The sequence below is a fragment of the Scyliorhinus canicula genome, chromosome 6 (genome assembly GCF_902713615.1).
Source record: "Scyliorhinus canicula chromosome 6, sScyCan1.1, whole genome shotgun sequence".
Taxonomy (NCBI): domain Eukaryota; kingdom Metazoa; phylum Chordata; class Chondrichthyes; order Carcharhiniformes; family Scyliorhinidae; genus Scyliorhinus; species Scyliorhinus canicula.
In genome coordinates this window covers 114,090,139-114,105,075 of record NC_052151.1, presented here as the reverse complement: position 1 = coordinate 114,105,075, position 14,937 = coordinate 114,090,139, and the positions used below count along the sequence as shown (strand labels likewise).

The 14,937-nt window shown below is 36.4% G+C and overlaps 2 protein-coding genes across 7 annotated transcripts in view; one reads left to right on the top strand and one right to left on the bottom strand.

Moving 5' to 3' along the window:
- The window catches only part of runx2a (RUNX family transcription factor 2a), a 194,725-nt gene that overhangs the window by 2,261 nt on the left and 177,527 nt on the right, over positions 1–14,937 (top strand). The window contains exon 2 of the mRNA XM_038799931.1: positions 4,248–4,363. Within this exon, the coding sequence (XP_038655859.1) occupies positions 4,306–4,363 (58 nt within the window). The 5' untranslated portion in view covers positions 4,248–4,305. The remainder of the gene's footprint in view (positions 1–4,247; positions 4,364–14,937) is intronic.
- Positions 1–14,937, bottom strand: part of supt3h (SPT3 homolog, SAGA and STAGA complex component) — a 518,479-nt gene that overhangs the window by 434,715 nt on the left and 68,827 nt on the right. The gene's annotated exons all lie outside the window — the stretch shown is intronic.

Below are 14,937 nucleotides of genomic sequence, written 5' to 3'. Positions count from 1 at the left end.
ACCAAGCGGCACTCTCCTGTGAAAGAGAAATTTCCAAAGCCTGCTGCAATGTTCAGGAACCTTCACCTCGGGGCTTCTTTTGTATTTCGAGATTGTTAATACAGAAAACTAAGCAGTCACGGAGCATATCCAACAACGCAGAGCCATAGTTACAATATTTGGCGATTTTTTGCAAAGGGGAAACATACTTTGCAACTGACTCCCCTTCCGACCTTTCTGTCATATTGAATCCATACCTTTGCACAAATATGGACAGAGTCGGGTTGAAATGATTCTCCATCAGCGAAATGGGCTGCTCAAATGCTACCGCTGGCAGAAATGTGAGGCCCCTAATTACACCGAATGTGCACGTTCCTCAGACTGTGAATGGGATCACTATCTACCGCTCGTTTTCTGTAATGCTGTTTGCTCTGAAAAAGTATCTCAGGCGTTCCGCATACTGATTCCAGGATTTAACAGAAGAGCCAAAAGCTTCCAATCAACCAAAGGCATAGTGACGTGCTTCACGCCGGACCTTCGTCCGAGGAGAAGCAAAGTCACGGATAAGCGGTGTAGTCGAGTAGAGTTGCACATTGACAGTTGCAGTTTATCCTCATCGCCAGTTTAATAAAGGTGAGGGGAGTCAGACAAGTCAACAAAAGACAGGGTTTATTTATAAGAACATAATATTTGCAAGGTGCCCGGTTAAAACTCACCTGCTCCTCTCTCGGTGTTGGTCGATTCCTATCTGGCCGACCTTTTATACAACGTGATTATCAGCCTCGCAGTTAGCGGGAGAGCTCATACTCCTCGAGCCACACGGGGAAAACAATCAAACCTGCCAGTGTGTCCTGTCCAGGTTATTATACCTATCTTTCCTACAAGTTAAATACTCCAGAACATTCAGTTTCCAGCCTTGGTCACTGCAAGGGAAACACTCCCGACAGCACTAGCAAATCGCCTGGCAAGGATATTGGCTCCAGTCATAGAACAGTACAGCACAGAACAGGCCCTTCGGCCCTCGATGTTGTGCCGAGCAATGATCACACTACTCAAACCCACGTATCCACCCTATACTCGTAACCTGGGACCCTGGAGCTGTGAAGCATTTATGCTAACCACCATTCTACCGTGCTGCCCTGCTAACGTGTAACATGCCAGTCTAGTACAGATCACACCTGTTCCAGAATCACTCCCAGTGCCTCAGAAATGTAAAGTCCTTCTTCCTGCACCATCTCTCCAGCTTTCATTTGTTCTATCTTCCTATTTCTGCACTCTTAATCATACAGAACTTGTAGTAAACCTGAAATCAGTGCTTTTGAAGTCCTAGTTACCTAGAATTTGCCTTCAGGACCTCATCCTTTTTCTATCTATGTCATTCATACCAATGTGAACCACAATCTCTGCATCCCCATAAGAATAGCCTGCAGCCCCTCAGTCTCAACCTTGACCCTGGTACCAGGGAGGCAACATACCATTCTGGAGTCACATCTACAACCACATAAACACTTATTTGTTCCCCTAACTACTGAATCTCCTGACGCTCTACTTCCTCCCCTTTGTACAGCTGAGCCATACTGTTCTGAGAAGCCATCACCCTCAATAGTATCCAAAGTGGCAAGATTGACTCAGGAGACTTCTGTGCTACCTACCTGGTTCTCCAGACTGTCTAATGGTTACCCATTCCCCCTCTGCTTGTACTCCCTTAATCTGCATTGCGACCATCTCCCTAAACATGCTATGCATATAGCTCTCAGCCTCACAGATGTGCCACTTTAACTCCAGCCGATGCACAAGTTCTAAAATCTGGAGCTCAGTTCTGCAGATGGTGACATTCCCTGTATATATGATCGCTTAAGCTACAGGAAGCATCCACAACTTTCCACATGTTACAGGATGGACATTCCACATGGTCAAGCTGTCCTGCAAAACAAATTCAAGTGTTCAGGTATGCCAATATGATTCAGTTCCCATTAAAGTCAATGTACAATTTGATATTGGTGACAACGGCTCACATAATAAATGCCGTTTCCCTTGTTTAATCGGTCCAAAGGTTTGACAGAATGTACTCATGTGTTAGTGATGCGTAATTACAGAGAACCACTTTTAATTAGCTTTACATTCTTGATGTTACGCTTGCTTGTATAAAATCTGCTGCAAAATCAGTATGTTTTGTCCTCTTATTCTCGAAATTATATATTATGAAATGTTAACATGAAGCAAATTTTATTTATTAAAGCAAATTTGTTTTTTACATCTCCATTACTGAATCTTTACTATAATCTCACAATCTGGGATCACTCAACAGCTTCTCCAATGACATCTGCAATGGTAATTCCATTCCAAACCTAATCAATATTACTGGTTTAAAAGAATTCAAACTCTCAAATACAACATGCGTCAGGAAACAGTGAGTTCAGGAAACCACTTATGACACAACTGACATAACTCACACGCACCACAGCCCAAACTATTCCAACTTACTTCTCGTACTCCACCAGTTCCCATTGTGCATCTATCTTTGCGATGAGATTGGAGGTCTTGAATGGAATACGAGCAGAAACTTTTAATATTTACTCTTATACTACAGGTGGGTCTTTTACTTTTCAATTAAACATATTTGAATACTTTCTTGTTCTGACCTGTAATACTGTGCCTGAAGTCAATTTTAAATTAGTTTTAAACCCATCTCCATGGAGAATTTCTAAAAAGATTGATTTCAATGTGTTTCTGGTTTAGAGGTCCCCAGTTCAAACTGATTTACCTCAATATGGATTGGTTTAAATTCCCCAGTGTGAACAAAATGTACATTTTGACATCACCGCCTCTTTGAAAAATTAAGTACACAAAGAAAAAGTTTTTAAAAATAGTATCCTCAACATCTTTTACCCAACACTAACCTTGTGTACCTTTTATTATGTGATTCTTCCATTTAAATAAAATAGAAATCTGAAGACATCATTTAGTTTTCAAAGTACAGTATTATATAATTACTCAAAAGAATAGTAATTAAGGGGAATGATAGAATTTATTCAATCACGTTAATATGTACCAAAAATTTAGAAAAAAGATGTACTTTAAGTGAGATCTCTTTCTCTCCTCCCCCCCCCCCATCCCCATTGAGGAGCTGTATGTATGGATTCTGTGACTAATGCTGCTCTACTACTTAAAACAAAAACAAAAGATTTTTAAAAATTTTATTCAATTGATAGATAGCAAAGCACTCTGATAAATTCCAATAAATCACAAATGAAAACTTCTGCTGCTTTTTACTGAAATAAACAAACAATTTGCTGCATTAATTTCATTATTCAAGACAAAGCTCCCAGGCAGCAACAGAAAACATGATTTACCCTCAGTCTTGAATTGGAATACCATGGCTTGCACTTCAACAACAGGCAATTACAGTTTAAAATGTACAACAAACAACCTTCTGGTAACCAGACCCAACATAGATTACTTTCTTTCAAAAAGGAGTAGCATAATGCTAGCAAGCGGGGGGGGGGGGTTCACTCAGAAATCACAAATATAAATCATATTCTCTCAATAATGGACAAATTCACAATTTTACTGTTAGTCATCACTGATCTAAAGAACTTCACACAACTGTCAGCAAGTTATGTTCAGCTTTCTCCACAAATGACATTGCATTGGTAAGACTAAACGGAGTACTACGAGTCATTCCTGCTGCCCATATGCTTCATCTGTAGATGAGTCTGTTCTTTTTTTTTCCCTTCACTGCATTTGTACTGTTGTCCAAATCCCCATGAGTCATATAACGTGAAGCTGGTCCCTCTTTAAGCCAGGAAGATTTCTACCACGAGTCTTTTGTCAAAAACCCACAGGGATAGGCTGTCCCACTTTGCTTTGTATATCATGATGTCACAAGCCATGTGATCCAGATTCTCCACTAAGAGCACATGAAGAGTTTAAAGCTCATGCTTTTTGGATTGTGTAAATGCTTCATTCGCCTCACAAACAACCACAGAACCACAAGTGCGGTGCAACTTTCTCTCCAGGACGACGAGAGAACCTCTGGTTCTAAATGGTTAATCTCCGCAGGTCACTACCAGCCACCAAGACCAACTCTGTCAGTAAGTGCCTGCTAACCACAGCCTTTACAGTAAATACTTGTCCATCAAATGTTTATTTGTCTTTTTTGCATGTTGTATGTTATTTTGTGGCCAAACAAGTTAACAACATCAAACAGCTCACCTAAGCACTTCTGGCAAGCTCTTAAACTTCCTCTGCAATGGTTATATTTTCAGTTTAAGACTTCGAAGGACACCAAAACCACAGACGAAAAATATATTTGAAAGAAGAAGTATGGCATCTAACAGCCTATTCAGTTCAGTCACACCATGTCAGCAAAACTTTTTCTGGGGTAAGTACAATTCATATATATATTCCCTTGCACTAGAAGTGGAATTTTACTATTAATATTTCCATTTAGTACATCTTTATGAAACTTATTAATTTGGTGACTGGCAAATACAAAAGCTCGTCTCATAAGCTTGCAGTAAAACTGAGACGATGGAAAGGCAAATGAAACTTAAATTAATTAGCTGTTGATAAAAACAAACTTATTTCAAATAGCATGCTGTTTTTTTCAAACCTAAAACTACTACAGGATGATTTAAAAATTAAAAATTTGAAAATGATATTGTGGAAATAAGATTTTGCCTATTTGTCAATAGAGGACTACAATCTATCTTTTCCCGTCCAACATTCCTGTGGTATGCATTTCTTTCACGGAAAAGAAACAAAACAGCAGATTACAAACAAACTAAAGATGATTTGTAAAATATGTAACTGGTACGGTTTGGTTTTAACTCTTCCACATTACAGAAAAAGAATGACGGTGGGAAGGAAAAAGCATACATCCTACTTTTAAAACTTCATTCAAATACAGCAGCACATATTATATTGATTACGATTTTGTACAGGAAGCATACAGAAGTTTCCTGATATTTACATTGTGGATATGTGGCTGACCTGGCTTTACTGACTAAAATGCAACCTCTAACAGCTAGGTCACTGTGTTATCTGACCGCTAAGGTGGTTTCTAATACTCGTAAAGAATTTAATTTAATTTTAGAACAAGTGGCATGTTTTGCACGCATGCTGTATTTGGTCTTGACAGAAACTGATCCGATTAAAATGAAACAAGAAATGTCTTCAAAGCATATGCATATATGTTTAAATCCTTTGCATTGCTTCCTGCCAGAATTGCCATTTATGGTAATGGTACTTGGGAGTCACACTAATTAAAATAAATGCAAGTACTTCTAGTTTATCTGAACTGGGTCTATCAAACAAACGTATTGATGAAAATCAACAGCAAATTGGTAAGATTAGTGTACTTTCAAAGTTTCTACATGACAAATAAAGACTACAAATTGAAATATTGAACTTGATTTTACCAAAATACGCATTATAGAGATATAAACTAGGTTCATTTCGAAAGAATCTGTGTTGCTTTTAATTACCTGTGGGTATCAAGATATTACTGTTCTCCACATAGCAGACCATAGAGATAACATACTGTATAACTTTTAAAGAACAGCAAGAAAAACTTCTGAAGTGTGAAGAAGTCATTTATCGTTGCAATAAGCTAATGCATATATGGCCATTAGTAATCACTAAATACTGCAGATAACAACTTATTTTTCATAATCTTTTACAAGTGGTCAGCTGAAACTTTAATCCCTTAAGTGTGGCTTTGCAAGTATCATAACACATTTCAAAAAATATTCAAATCCAAAAATTACATTCTACTTTGCACTTGCGAATTTATAGTCTGATCCCAAAGCAGAGATACCCAAATTAACAAAGACAGGTGGTAAAATGTCACAAGAAAATTGTTCACTACTACTCGGAGAACATCTGAGAGTTATTCAGGCAGTTGTTAATCAACTAAATTAGTAATGACTAACAATACCAAAATGATCTTTTCTTTTCTCCTATGCCTCTCCATTGACTCCTTGACTCCACAGATATACATAATTTTAAAACATTTGATTTATGCACGGTTAAGGTTTGCAGCAACCTTTACACTTCCTGCTATAATCTACAATGGGCAATTAAAGTATTAGCCTTGGTTAGTTCTTAGATATAGTTTAATTAATTCCATCACATAATTACACATGGTCTCACTAACAAAGTAGCAGTTTCACAAATAACTCTTGCCTAGTTGTGTGCAATTAAAGAAAAATTAAGGAAACCATTCATTGTAAAAACAGGTGTTAAATCTACACTAAATTGTAAGCTGCTTTTGTAAACCAAGAGGAATAACATCCGCTGAGTAGCTGGGCCACATTATTTAAATGTTTATAATGGATAATGTAGGTTTACAACTGTGAATAGTCTATTTAGCTTGAACTTCCGAACAGCAGTTGGAAAGGGTCACGTATTCCTGGATCGAGCCAGATTAAAAATTAGTAGTTTTAAAAATTATCGTTTTACAGCACTTAAATGAGAATTTAGTATTTTATGCTATGAATCAAATTTTTTAAAAGTTTAATGCATAACATGAGTCCATCCATTATTTGGTGACTTATGTTTTAATACAAATACATCCAGCAAACCTTAAATCCAATATACTGCCATTCCTATGTGAAGAGACCATTAATTATCATCTACATATTAAAAGATTTAGATCTTTACAAATCATACGTATTTCTTGTTCTATTAATTTAAATTAATAGGAATATTAATATTAAATTCTTAATCTTTTTCACTACTATCAAAAATATCCAATGCCAGTGTCGTCCACATTTGATATCATCTGCAGCTTGGTTATATGCCTTTTGGATAAAGAATAAAACTGAAATTTGTAACAAATAATTGATTTAATAAGCAAAGCAATGATTGTGAAACATTTGGTCTCAAAATTACATTTATAAAAAACGGGAGAATGTAGATTATTAATGAACTGCAGCAATTTCACTGAAACAACTTTTAACGCAAGATTTTGTTAAAAAGGAATATCACGCGCCTTGATCTCTAGTAAGTGCTTGTGTAGGGTTTCAGGTAAATAATCCAGGTAAATCTGCCCAGTACCCTGAACAACAAATAAATTGTACGAAAACTGCAAATTTCGACTTATTGAATCTGAAGTGTTCTCATTATTATTACTACACCACAACAATGCAAATGCAATATTCCAACTACACCCTTTAGTCAACTGCATAGATGATGTGTGCAACTGCCATTTAAACAATATTACACAAAACAGTGTCTTAGTTTTCAAAATAGACAATTTAGAAAAACATTGCATTCGGGTTTTTAAACCTTGGTCTCCTGGCATAGTCATGAAAAGCACATTTCATTTCAACAGGCTTTAAATTACAGTATTTAATACTTTAAAACTTTACGTGCAAGGGAAAATATTTAAGGAAACTCAACCAGTGTGGAAACACAGATGGCACTTGTTGCAGTGTTAACTTTCTCATTCTACCATATAGACTATTAAAAGCACACATTTATCCATTTTTTTCAGACTGAACTTCTGAGAAGCAAAGTTGTCTACTAGTTTCAAATTGAAAATAGAGGGACAGAAGAGAATACAAAACCTTTTGTTAAAATTCAAATGCAAATTCAAAGGCAGACTCAACTCAATAAGTGGAACCATCCAGGGATTGTACCCGCATATATAATTATTTATCCCTTTCGCCAACTCCATTGTTCAGTAGGAATCATACTGAATATAAATTATTGCAAGGCACATTTAAAATGCTGAGTTCTTTAATGCACAAATAATACAATTCCTCAGGTTTAACATTGATATGTACATAATTTTACAAAAAGGTGAGGAAGAAAAGATCCTGTTACCAACTTGTGTCAAAATGATTTTCTCTTCCAAATGCTTGTGTATATTCCACAGTCAATTGAATAAAATTCACACAACTCGACACATCAGTAGTCTAAAGCAAAAAGCATCCATTAAAGTATACGTATGGTGACCTCAAACATTTTCAATCATTTTGCACAAAAATCTCAAAGTAAAAATGGAAGGGGACTTGAATTTCACAATCTCAATTGTGCCAAAGAAATTACAGGCAATTGAGTACTAATTGTAGTATATCAATTGTTGTATTATAGGCAAGTGTGGCAGTAAATTTGCCCACAGCAGAGGTTCACAAATAGCAATGCAATAAACGGCTAGATCTTCTGTTTTAGCGATGTTGGTTCAGATATGAATATTGGCCAGGGTGCTCTCAAGAACTCCTCTATATAAAGGTCAGATTTTGCTTTCCCAAAATTACAAGTACTGTTATATGATGCTTTCATGAAAACTCCAGATAGGTCTTGCTCAGTAAATTTCTAATCTCATACATTTTCCACATTGTACATCGCTAAGACTTGAGCCTTAATTAAAAGCTGGCTCTGTTTGGTACAACCACCTTGTGAGGCATTTTGAGCACTGTTAGGCACAGAATCATGCCATGAGAGGGACATTAATTAGTAATTCTGCTGGCCTAGTCAACTTGCAAGTAACAACGCTCAACTGTTAATTTCTTAAAGAAAAAAATCTGCCTTCAAAATAATTGTTACTATGTCTTCACAAGGCAAACCGTATCTGCAATGGGCAAATTAATCATTCCCTAGGATTCATATTCTCCAACTGTGTATGATACTGAAATGTTAACATTATGCAATCTTAATTCTATTTAATGAACCATTCATCCTTAAGATAATGCGACGTTCAGCGTAATACTTGTTATTCTGCTTCAAACAAAATAATAATTAATTTTTTGAAGTAGATAGAAAGTGAAGCATTTCCTTGCTTTGTAACAATGTGGATTGTGCGACTTTGTTAACCTAAACAAATGTTGACCTTAATTTTTCTCTCAGCAGCAACACATTAATAATTCATATCTATTTGGGATAAACCATAAATGGCCTATTATTCTCACCTCATGGAGAAGCTAACATATTCAAATGAAGTAAAAGTTAAATATTGTGTATAGTACTAAATCTATTTACAGATAGAAGACCCAACCAATGAAAAAGCACCTTTCTGCAGCAAATACCCAACAATAAATAAAAGTTTTGAACTTTGATCAATAGTTTACTTGCATTGGAATTAGAAACATTCAGACATTTCTAGTTTGCAAACCAGAAACTGCCAAAGTAATTCAACTCAATAAGGTAGAATATTTTAAATTCTAAATGGAATGATTTCATGCATGTTGCTTTATAAACTAGATATCAACTCTTTAAAAATGATATTATTGAGAATCATAGAATCACTACAGCACAGAAGGAGGCCATTCGGGCCATCAGATCTGCACCAACCCTCTGAAAGAACACCCTACCTAGGCCCATACACCCACATTATCCCTGTATTCCAGTAACCCCAACTAACCTTTTGGACAGTAAGGGATAATTTATCATGGCCGAACCACCTAACCTGCACACCTTTGGACTGTGGGAGGAAACCTGAGAACCCGGAGGAAACCCACGCAGACACGGGGAGAAAGTGCAAACTCCACACAGACCCAAGGCCGAAATTGAACCTGGATCCCTGGCGCTATGAGGCAGCAGTGCTGACCACTGTTTAACCAAGTAAATTACTATATTCACGACTGATAAAAGATTGATCTAAGTTCCTGTCAATATCACTCAGTTGCTCTCTCCCCAGGCACTGGTGCTATTTTCAATAACAGACCAATCAATGCACTTTGATGCTTCCCAACACAACAACTTCACTGCACTTCAAAAAAGTGACTGTGTGAAATGCAATCTGGGGACATGATAAAGCATTATGTTAATAAATATTTTTCTTTCTTTGAAAAGGTATGCTGCTGTTAGGCTTGCCACAATAATTGGGATGGAGAAAACTATCCTTTACATAAGGTTATATCAGTATATGTACAATAAAATAATTGCTGCTGCAGATATTTGGTAGATTTCTTAAAAAATGTATTTATTTCAGTCACCGCACACAAAATTATCTTTGCAGAGCACCACTTTCTTATTTTTGCACCTATGGCTAAAACACCGCTATGGAATGATGATGCTAATGTACTGGTACCTAATTTTGCAGACAGTGCCGAGCTAGCACTATTTGTCATATTGTCGGAGGGAGTTCATTCCTCTACAGCTCACTGCTGGGATTGACCAGATAAATTAGACAACCATCAAAACTTAACAATAACTTACATTTATCTCGGGCCTTTAACACAATACAGCATCTCAAAGCACTTCACAGGAGCACAATAACAAAATGACAAATATATGGAAATATTAGGTTAGATAACCAAAAGCTTGGTGACAAAAGTACATTTTAAGGAATGCTTAAAGGAGGCAAGCAAAGTAAAGGAAAACGGTGAGGTAGAGTGATAGGCAGCTGAAGGCTTCCAATGGCGGAGAGACTAAATTCTGGGTTGCTCAAAAGGCCCCAGTTAGAGGAACTCAAATATCTCAACATTTGTGGGGCTGTAATAGATTATAGAGCCAGAAGGGAGTGAGGCCCATGAAGGGGTTTGAAAACAAGGATCATAATTTTATAATCAAGACATTGTTTGACCAGGAACCAATGCAGCAAGCACGGGGTGATCGGAGAATAGGACTTGGTGTGTGAGTTAAGACATGGGCAGCAGAGTTTTAGAAGATCTCAAGTTTCCGGAGGGTAGAATGTGGGAGGCCAGCCAGGAGTACATTAGAACAGCCAGGTCCAGGGGTAACAAAGGCATGAATGACAGTTTCAGCAGATGAATTGAGCCGGAGTAAAGTCAGGCGATTTTATGCAGGTAGAAATAGGCAATCTTAGAAATGGCATAAGTATGTAGTTGATAGTTCATCTAAGGATCAAATATGGTACTAAGATTGTGAACAAACTGGTTTCATCTCAATCTGTTGAGAACGAGAATGATGCAACTGAGCGGGACTGGGCAGTTAAATGTTAGAATTTTATGTTTTTGCAGAAACCCATCATTCTGATCTATGGCCTTAGTATCCATTTGGGTAGACACACAGCGCTAGAAATTTAACATTCATCTCAAATAAAAATGTAATTAAAATTTAATCTTTCATTGAAGGAGGCACTTTGTTTTCTATTTGACCTTTTTTCAGACTAGACACCCAAGTAAATTAGGCTTTGGAATTTAATTCAGCTTGTGGTGGTTACTGAAGCTAAAAACAAAAAAATAATTTTGTACCTCCACAAAGCTTGCATTAACTCATTGAATGTTGAAATTATGCCAATGAGAACATGCCCTTGACAAGAATCTTAATTCAAACAGTACTGAAATTTTAGTTATGATGTGGTTGTCTCCAAGACAAGCATGTAGTTCCAAGTAGTCCTCTGAAAAATGGCCCATTGCTGTTGCGTGTAAACAATCTTCCTGTCGAAGCAAAACAATTGAACTAAATATACAACTAGTGTGTTCCCTAACAATTGCTTCAACTTTTAAAGCAGCATAAAATGAAACTGCCCTTTTTGTTATAAATGAGTCTATGACTGCAACCTGACCACGGTTTTTTGTCCATAGACAGTTGATATCCACAAAGCCAGCCAGACATCCTCCCTTTACCACATAACCCCAACAAGAAACTACTTTAATGACTGGGTGAGGGAGTTGGGCGGGTGGGGTATAATTAGAAACCAGATGGTGGCAAATAAGACTACTTGATTATTCACCAATTTCTTTTCATCTACCTACAAACTGTTAGTTTATTTACAGGAGGCATATTAAAGCAATTGAAAAAAAACCTTCAAGGCTATTTCAGCACATAAAAGAACATTTGGCACAAAGCAGCCCAGATAGACTTTCTTCAAGAGCCACAAATTAAAAAATATTTTCCCCTTCCATTTCTCATGGTCAAAAATACAAGCAACTGTATTGGGGCACCCAATAAATTTTGCATCCTTGGACCTAAAACATGGACCATGTGTTTGTCAGCTATGAGGTAGGTTTACACAAGTCAGGCATTTCATGGTTGAGTTATTTAATACTATATGGTTCTGCTTAGACACTTTAACCCAATTAATTATAATTTATAACCATCCAGGCTAGATTTTATTCCCTAAAGCTTTCAAAATATCTCAAATTTATTACAACATTGTCATAGCAGTTTTACTGTCTAGCAACAGAAAAACGTGAGGTTTCAGTAATTTCCAAATGATTACTTAACATTCCTAACTTATGTTTTCAATCAGAAGTTTGAATTTCCTTTTATATAAAGCTAAAACATTTAAATTTAGAAAAAATGTTTTTCAGAAAATTTTATACTAAAATTAAAGTTTAGAATGACCTAGCAAAAGCATATTTTTCAATTCTTTGTAATATACTTAATGTGATATACAATTTAAGTCATTGGAAAAAGTCAATAAAATTTAAGATTTTGTCAAGCTTGCTTCATTTAACATTCCAAGAACACAGGAAAAATAGAACTGGCTTCTGATGTTAACTAAAAATCTTAACATGATTTTGAAAAGGACATGTTTACAAGGTTTAGGATAAAAATCTACATAGCATCGTGAAATCTAACTAACATCTCACAATAAAACAAAATGCAATCTCTTTTCCTCTCTCCTATATTGTAGCAACCATATTTCTGCAGAAGCTCATTCCATTTCATTTTAATAAAAGATTCATAAAATATTTTACATTTACTGCTGCGCATTATGAAATGAAAAAATGAAAATCGCTTATTGTCACAAGTAGGCTTCAATGAAGTTACTGTGAAAAGCCCCTAGTCGCCCAATTCCGGCGCCTGTCCGGGGAGGCTGGTACGGGAATCGAACCGTGCTGCTGGCCTGCTTGGTCTGCTTTAAAAGCCAGCGATTTAGCCCAGTGAGCTAAACCAGCCCCTATTAAAATAATGAAGTTACTGTGAAAACCCCCTAGTCGCCACATTCCGGCACCTGTTCGGGGAGGCTGGTACGGGAATTGAACCGCTGGGCTGCCTTGGTCTGCTGTCAAAGCCAGCGATTTAGCCCTGTGCTAAACAGCCCCTTGGATATTAATCAAAAATAATTCAGTAGAATTCTAAATCTTTGCAAATATAGATTTTAAACATTAATATGTAGATGGTTAACATATTATGAAAAATGTGAGCATTTACAAGTCACCTCTGAAGGGCAACATTACAATTAGATTACAATATAAAACAGCTGTCAAAAGAAAAACAAAACTGTTATGAGAAAATTACATACCTTCCTTTAAATCAACAGTTATGCCATTGTCATCATTCTCTATTCTTTAATTTGTATCCAACTATGCCAAAATTTTAGAATTGCTTTCGTAGCCCTAATTTTTAAGTTGCAAACATTTCTATTCAGTTTCAGCATGAAATAGTCTATGCTACGAGTCAAACTATAAAGAGAAACACAAAATTAATCAATACGGAATCAAAAATACACATCCACTGGTGAACTTTACAATATAGGATGCATGTTTAGGCCTTTAACTTTGTTCTCCAATTTTTCTAAAACTAAAAATGATAAACAGCCAAATAACCAAAACCCAAGATGTTAAATACATAAGGCATAGCTGCGTCTTTCACAGCTCATTCACTAGTCAAACTAGCACTAGTGAGTACAACTTTCTCAGTCATTTTATTTGAAAATATAACAGCATTGCTCCATTTCCCACATTAACAGCATTACGACCAAAGAAGAACAATCAGGATGACACTTATATTGCACAAAGTCGATCGCCTTTAATTTTTCTTCATATGCATGTCGAACCATGAAATAATTTTGATTTCAAAAGTAACTTGTGCATGGCATTGCATCTCTCCATATTCAACAATTAATCAATCAATAAAGTGGAATTCCATGTTAAAAATTAAAGATGCAAGTAACTTAATGTCAAAGGAGTCCATGGACATTACAGTTACCAATCAAGTGAATGACAAGAGAGAACGAAAAGGCGATGAACCAAAAAAGTGTTTGATGCATGTCAGATCAATTCTTCAACCGTAAGTAAGTCAGGTTAAATACAGTAAGTTGAAAAGGAAAATTAAGAGAAAACAAAGAGACAATGAGAATAGAATGGCAGTTGACATAAAAGGTAATACGAAAATCTACCAGCATGCAGTCCTGATTGTTCAAGGTATAATACTACAAGAAAATGTGGGAAAAGTAGCAATGCTGTTAGCTTTACAAATAAAATGTCAGTGAAAGTTGCATTTACTAGTAAGCAGATAGCAAAAGATGGAGTGGGATCTACGAGGACAATGATGGTCGGTTAGAGGCACAGAACAAGGCTTTGTAACACTGTTTACAAGAAAGTGGGTGATGACAAAAAATTGATATAAACAGAGATGGTAGAGGTAATGGATGAGGTGAAAATTGATCGGAAGGATGTACTTGAAGGCTGGCTACGGTAGAGGATAGGTTGCCGGTCCGGATGAAAATGGTCGTTGAGATGGCTGAAGGCCAAAACTTGCAACTTTTCCTAGATAAAGGGAGGTGCCAGAGAATTAGACAGTAGCAAACGTGACACCCTTGTTCCAGAAGGGAAAAAGTAACAAGTACTTGAAGAGGTTTGAGTTAATAAAAGAGAACCGTAAAAGGCAGATTGTGCCATATGAATGTTTTTGACAAAGTGAAGAAGGTTGATGAAAAACAATGCAATGGATATTGTCTATAGGGATTTAGTTTAAGAAACATTTGACAAAGTACCACATAAAAGGCTGATTAACAAAAGTGATGCGCATGGAATAGGAAAGTTACTTGAATAAAATAAATTACTTAAGGGCACAAACAACTACTGATGGTAAATGGGTGTTTTTCAGATTGGAGGATGACGGTCATGGAGGATGTTCTCCATGGATCAGTTATAGGAACACTGCTTTTTGTGATATACATATCTAAATATATATATATATATTAATGAGATATGGAATACAGAGTAAAATTTCAAACTTTGTTGATACAAAACGTGGAGGCATGGTAAATAGTGAGGATGATAACAATCAAAGGTAACAGGGCATACAGAGGCT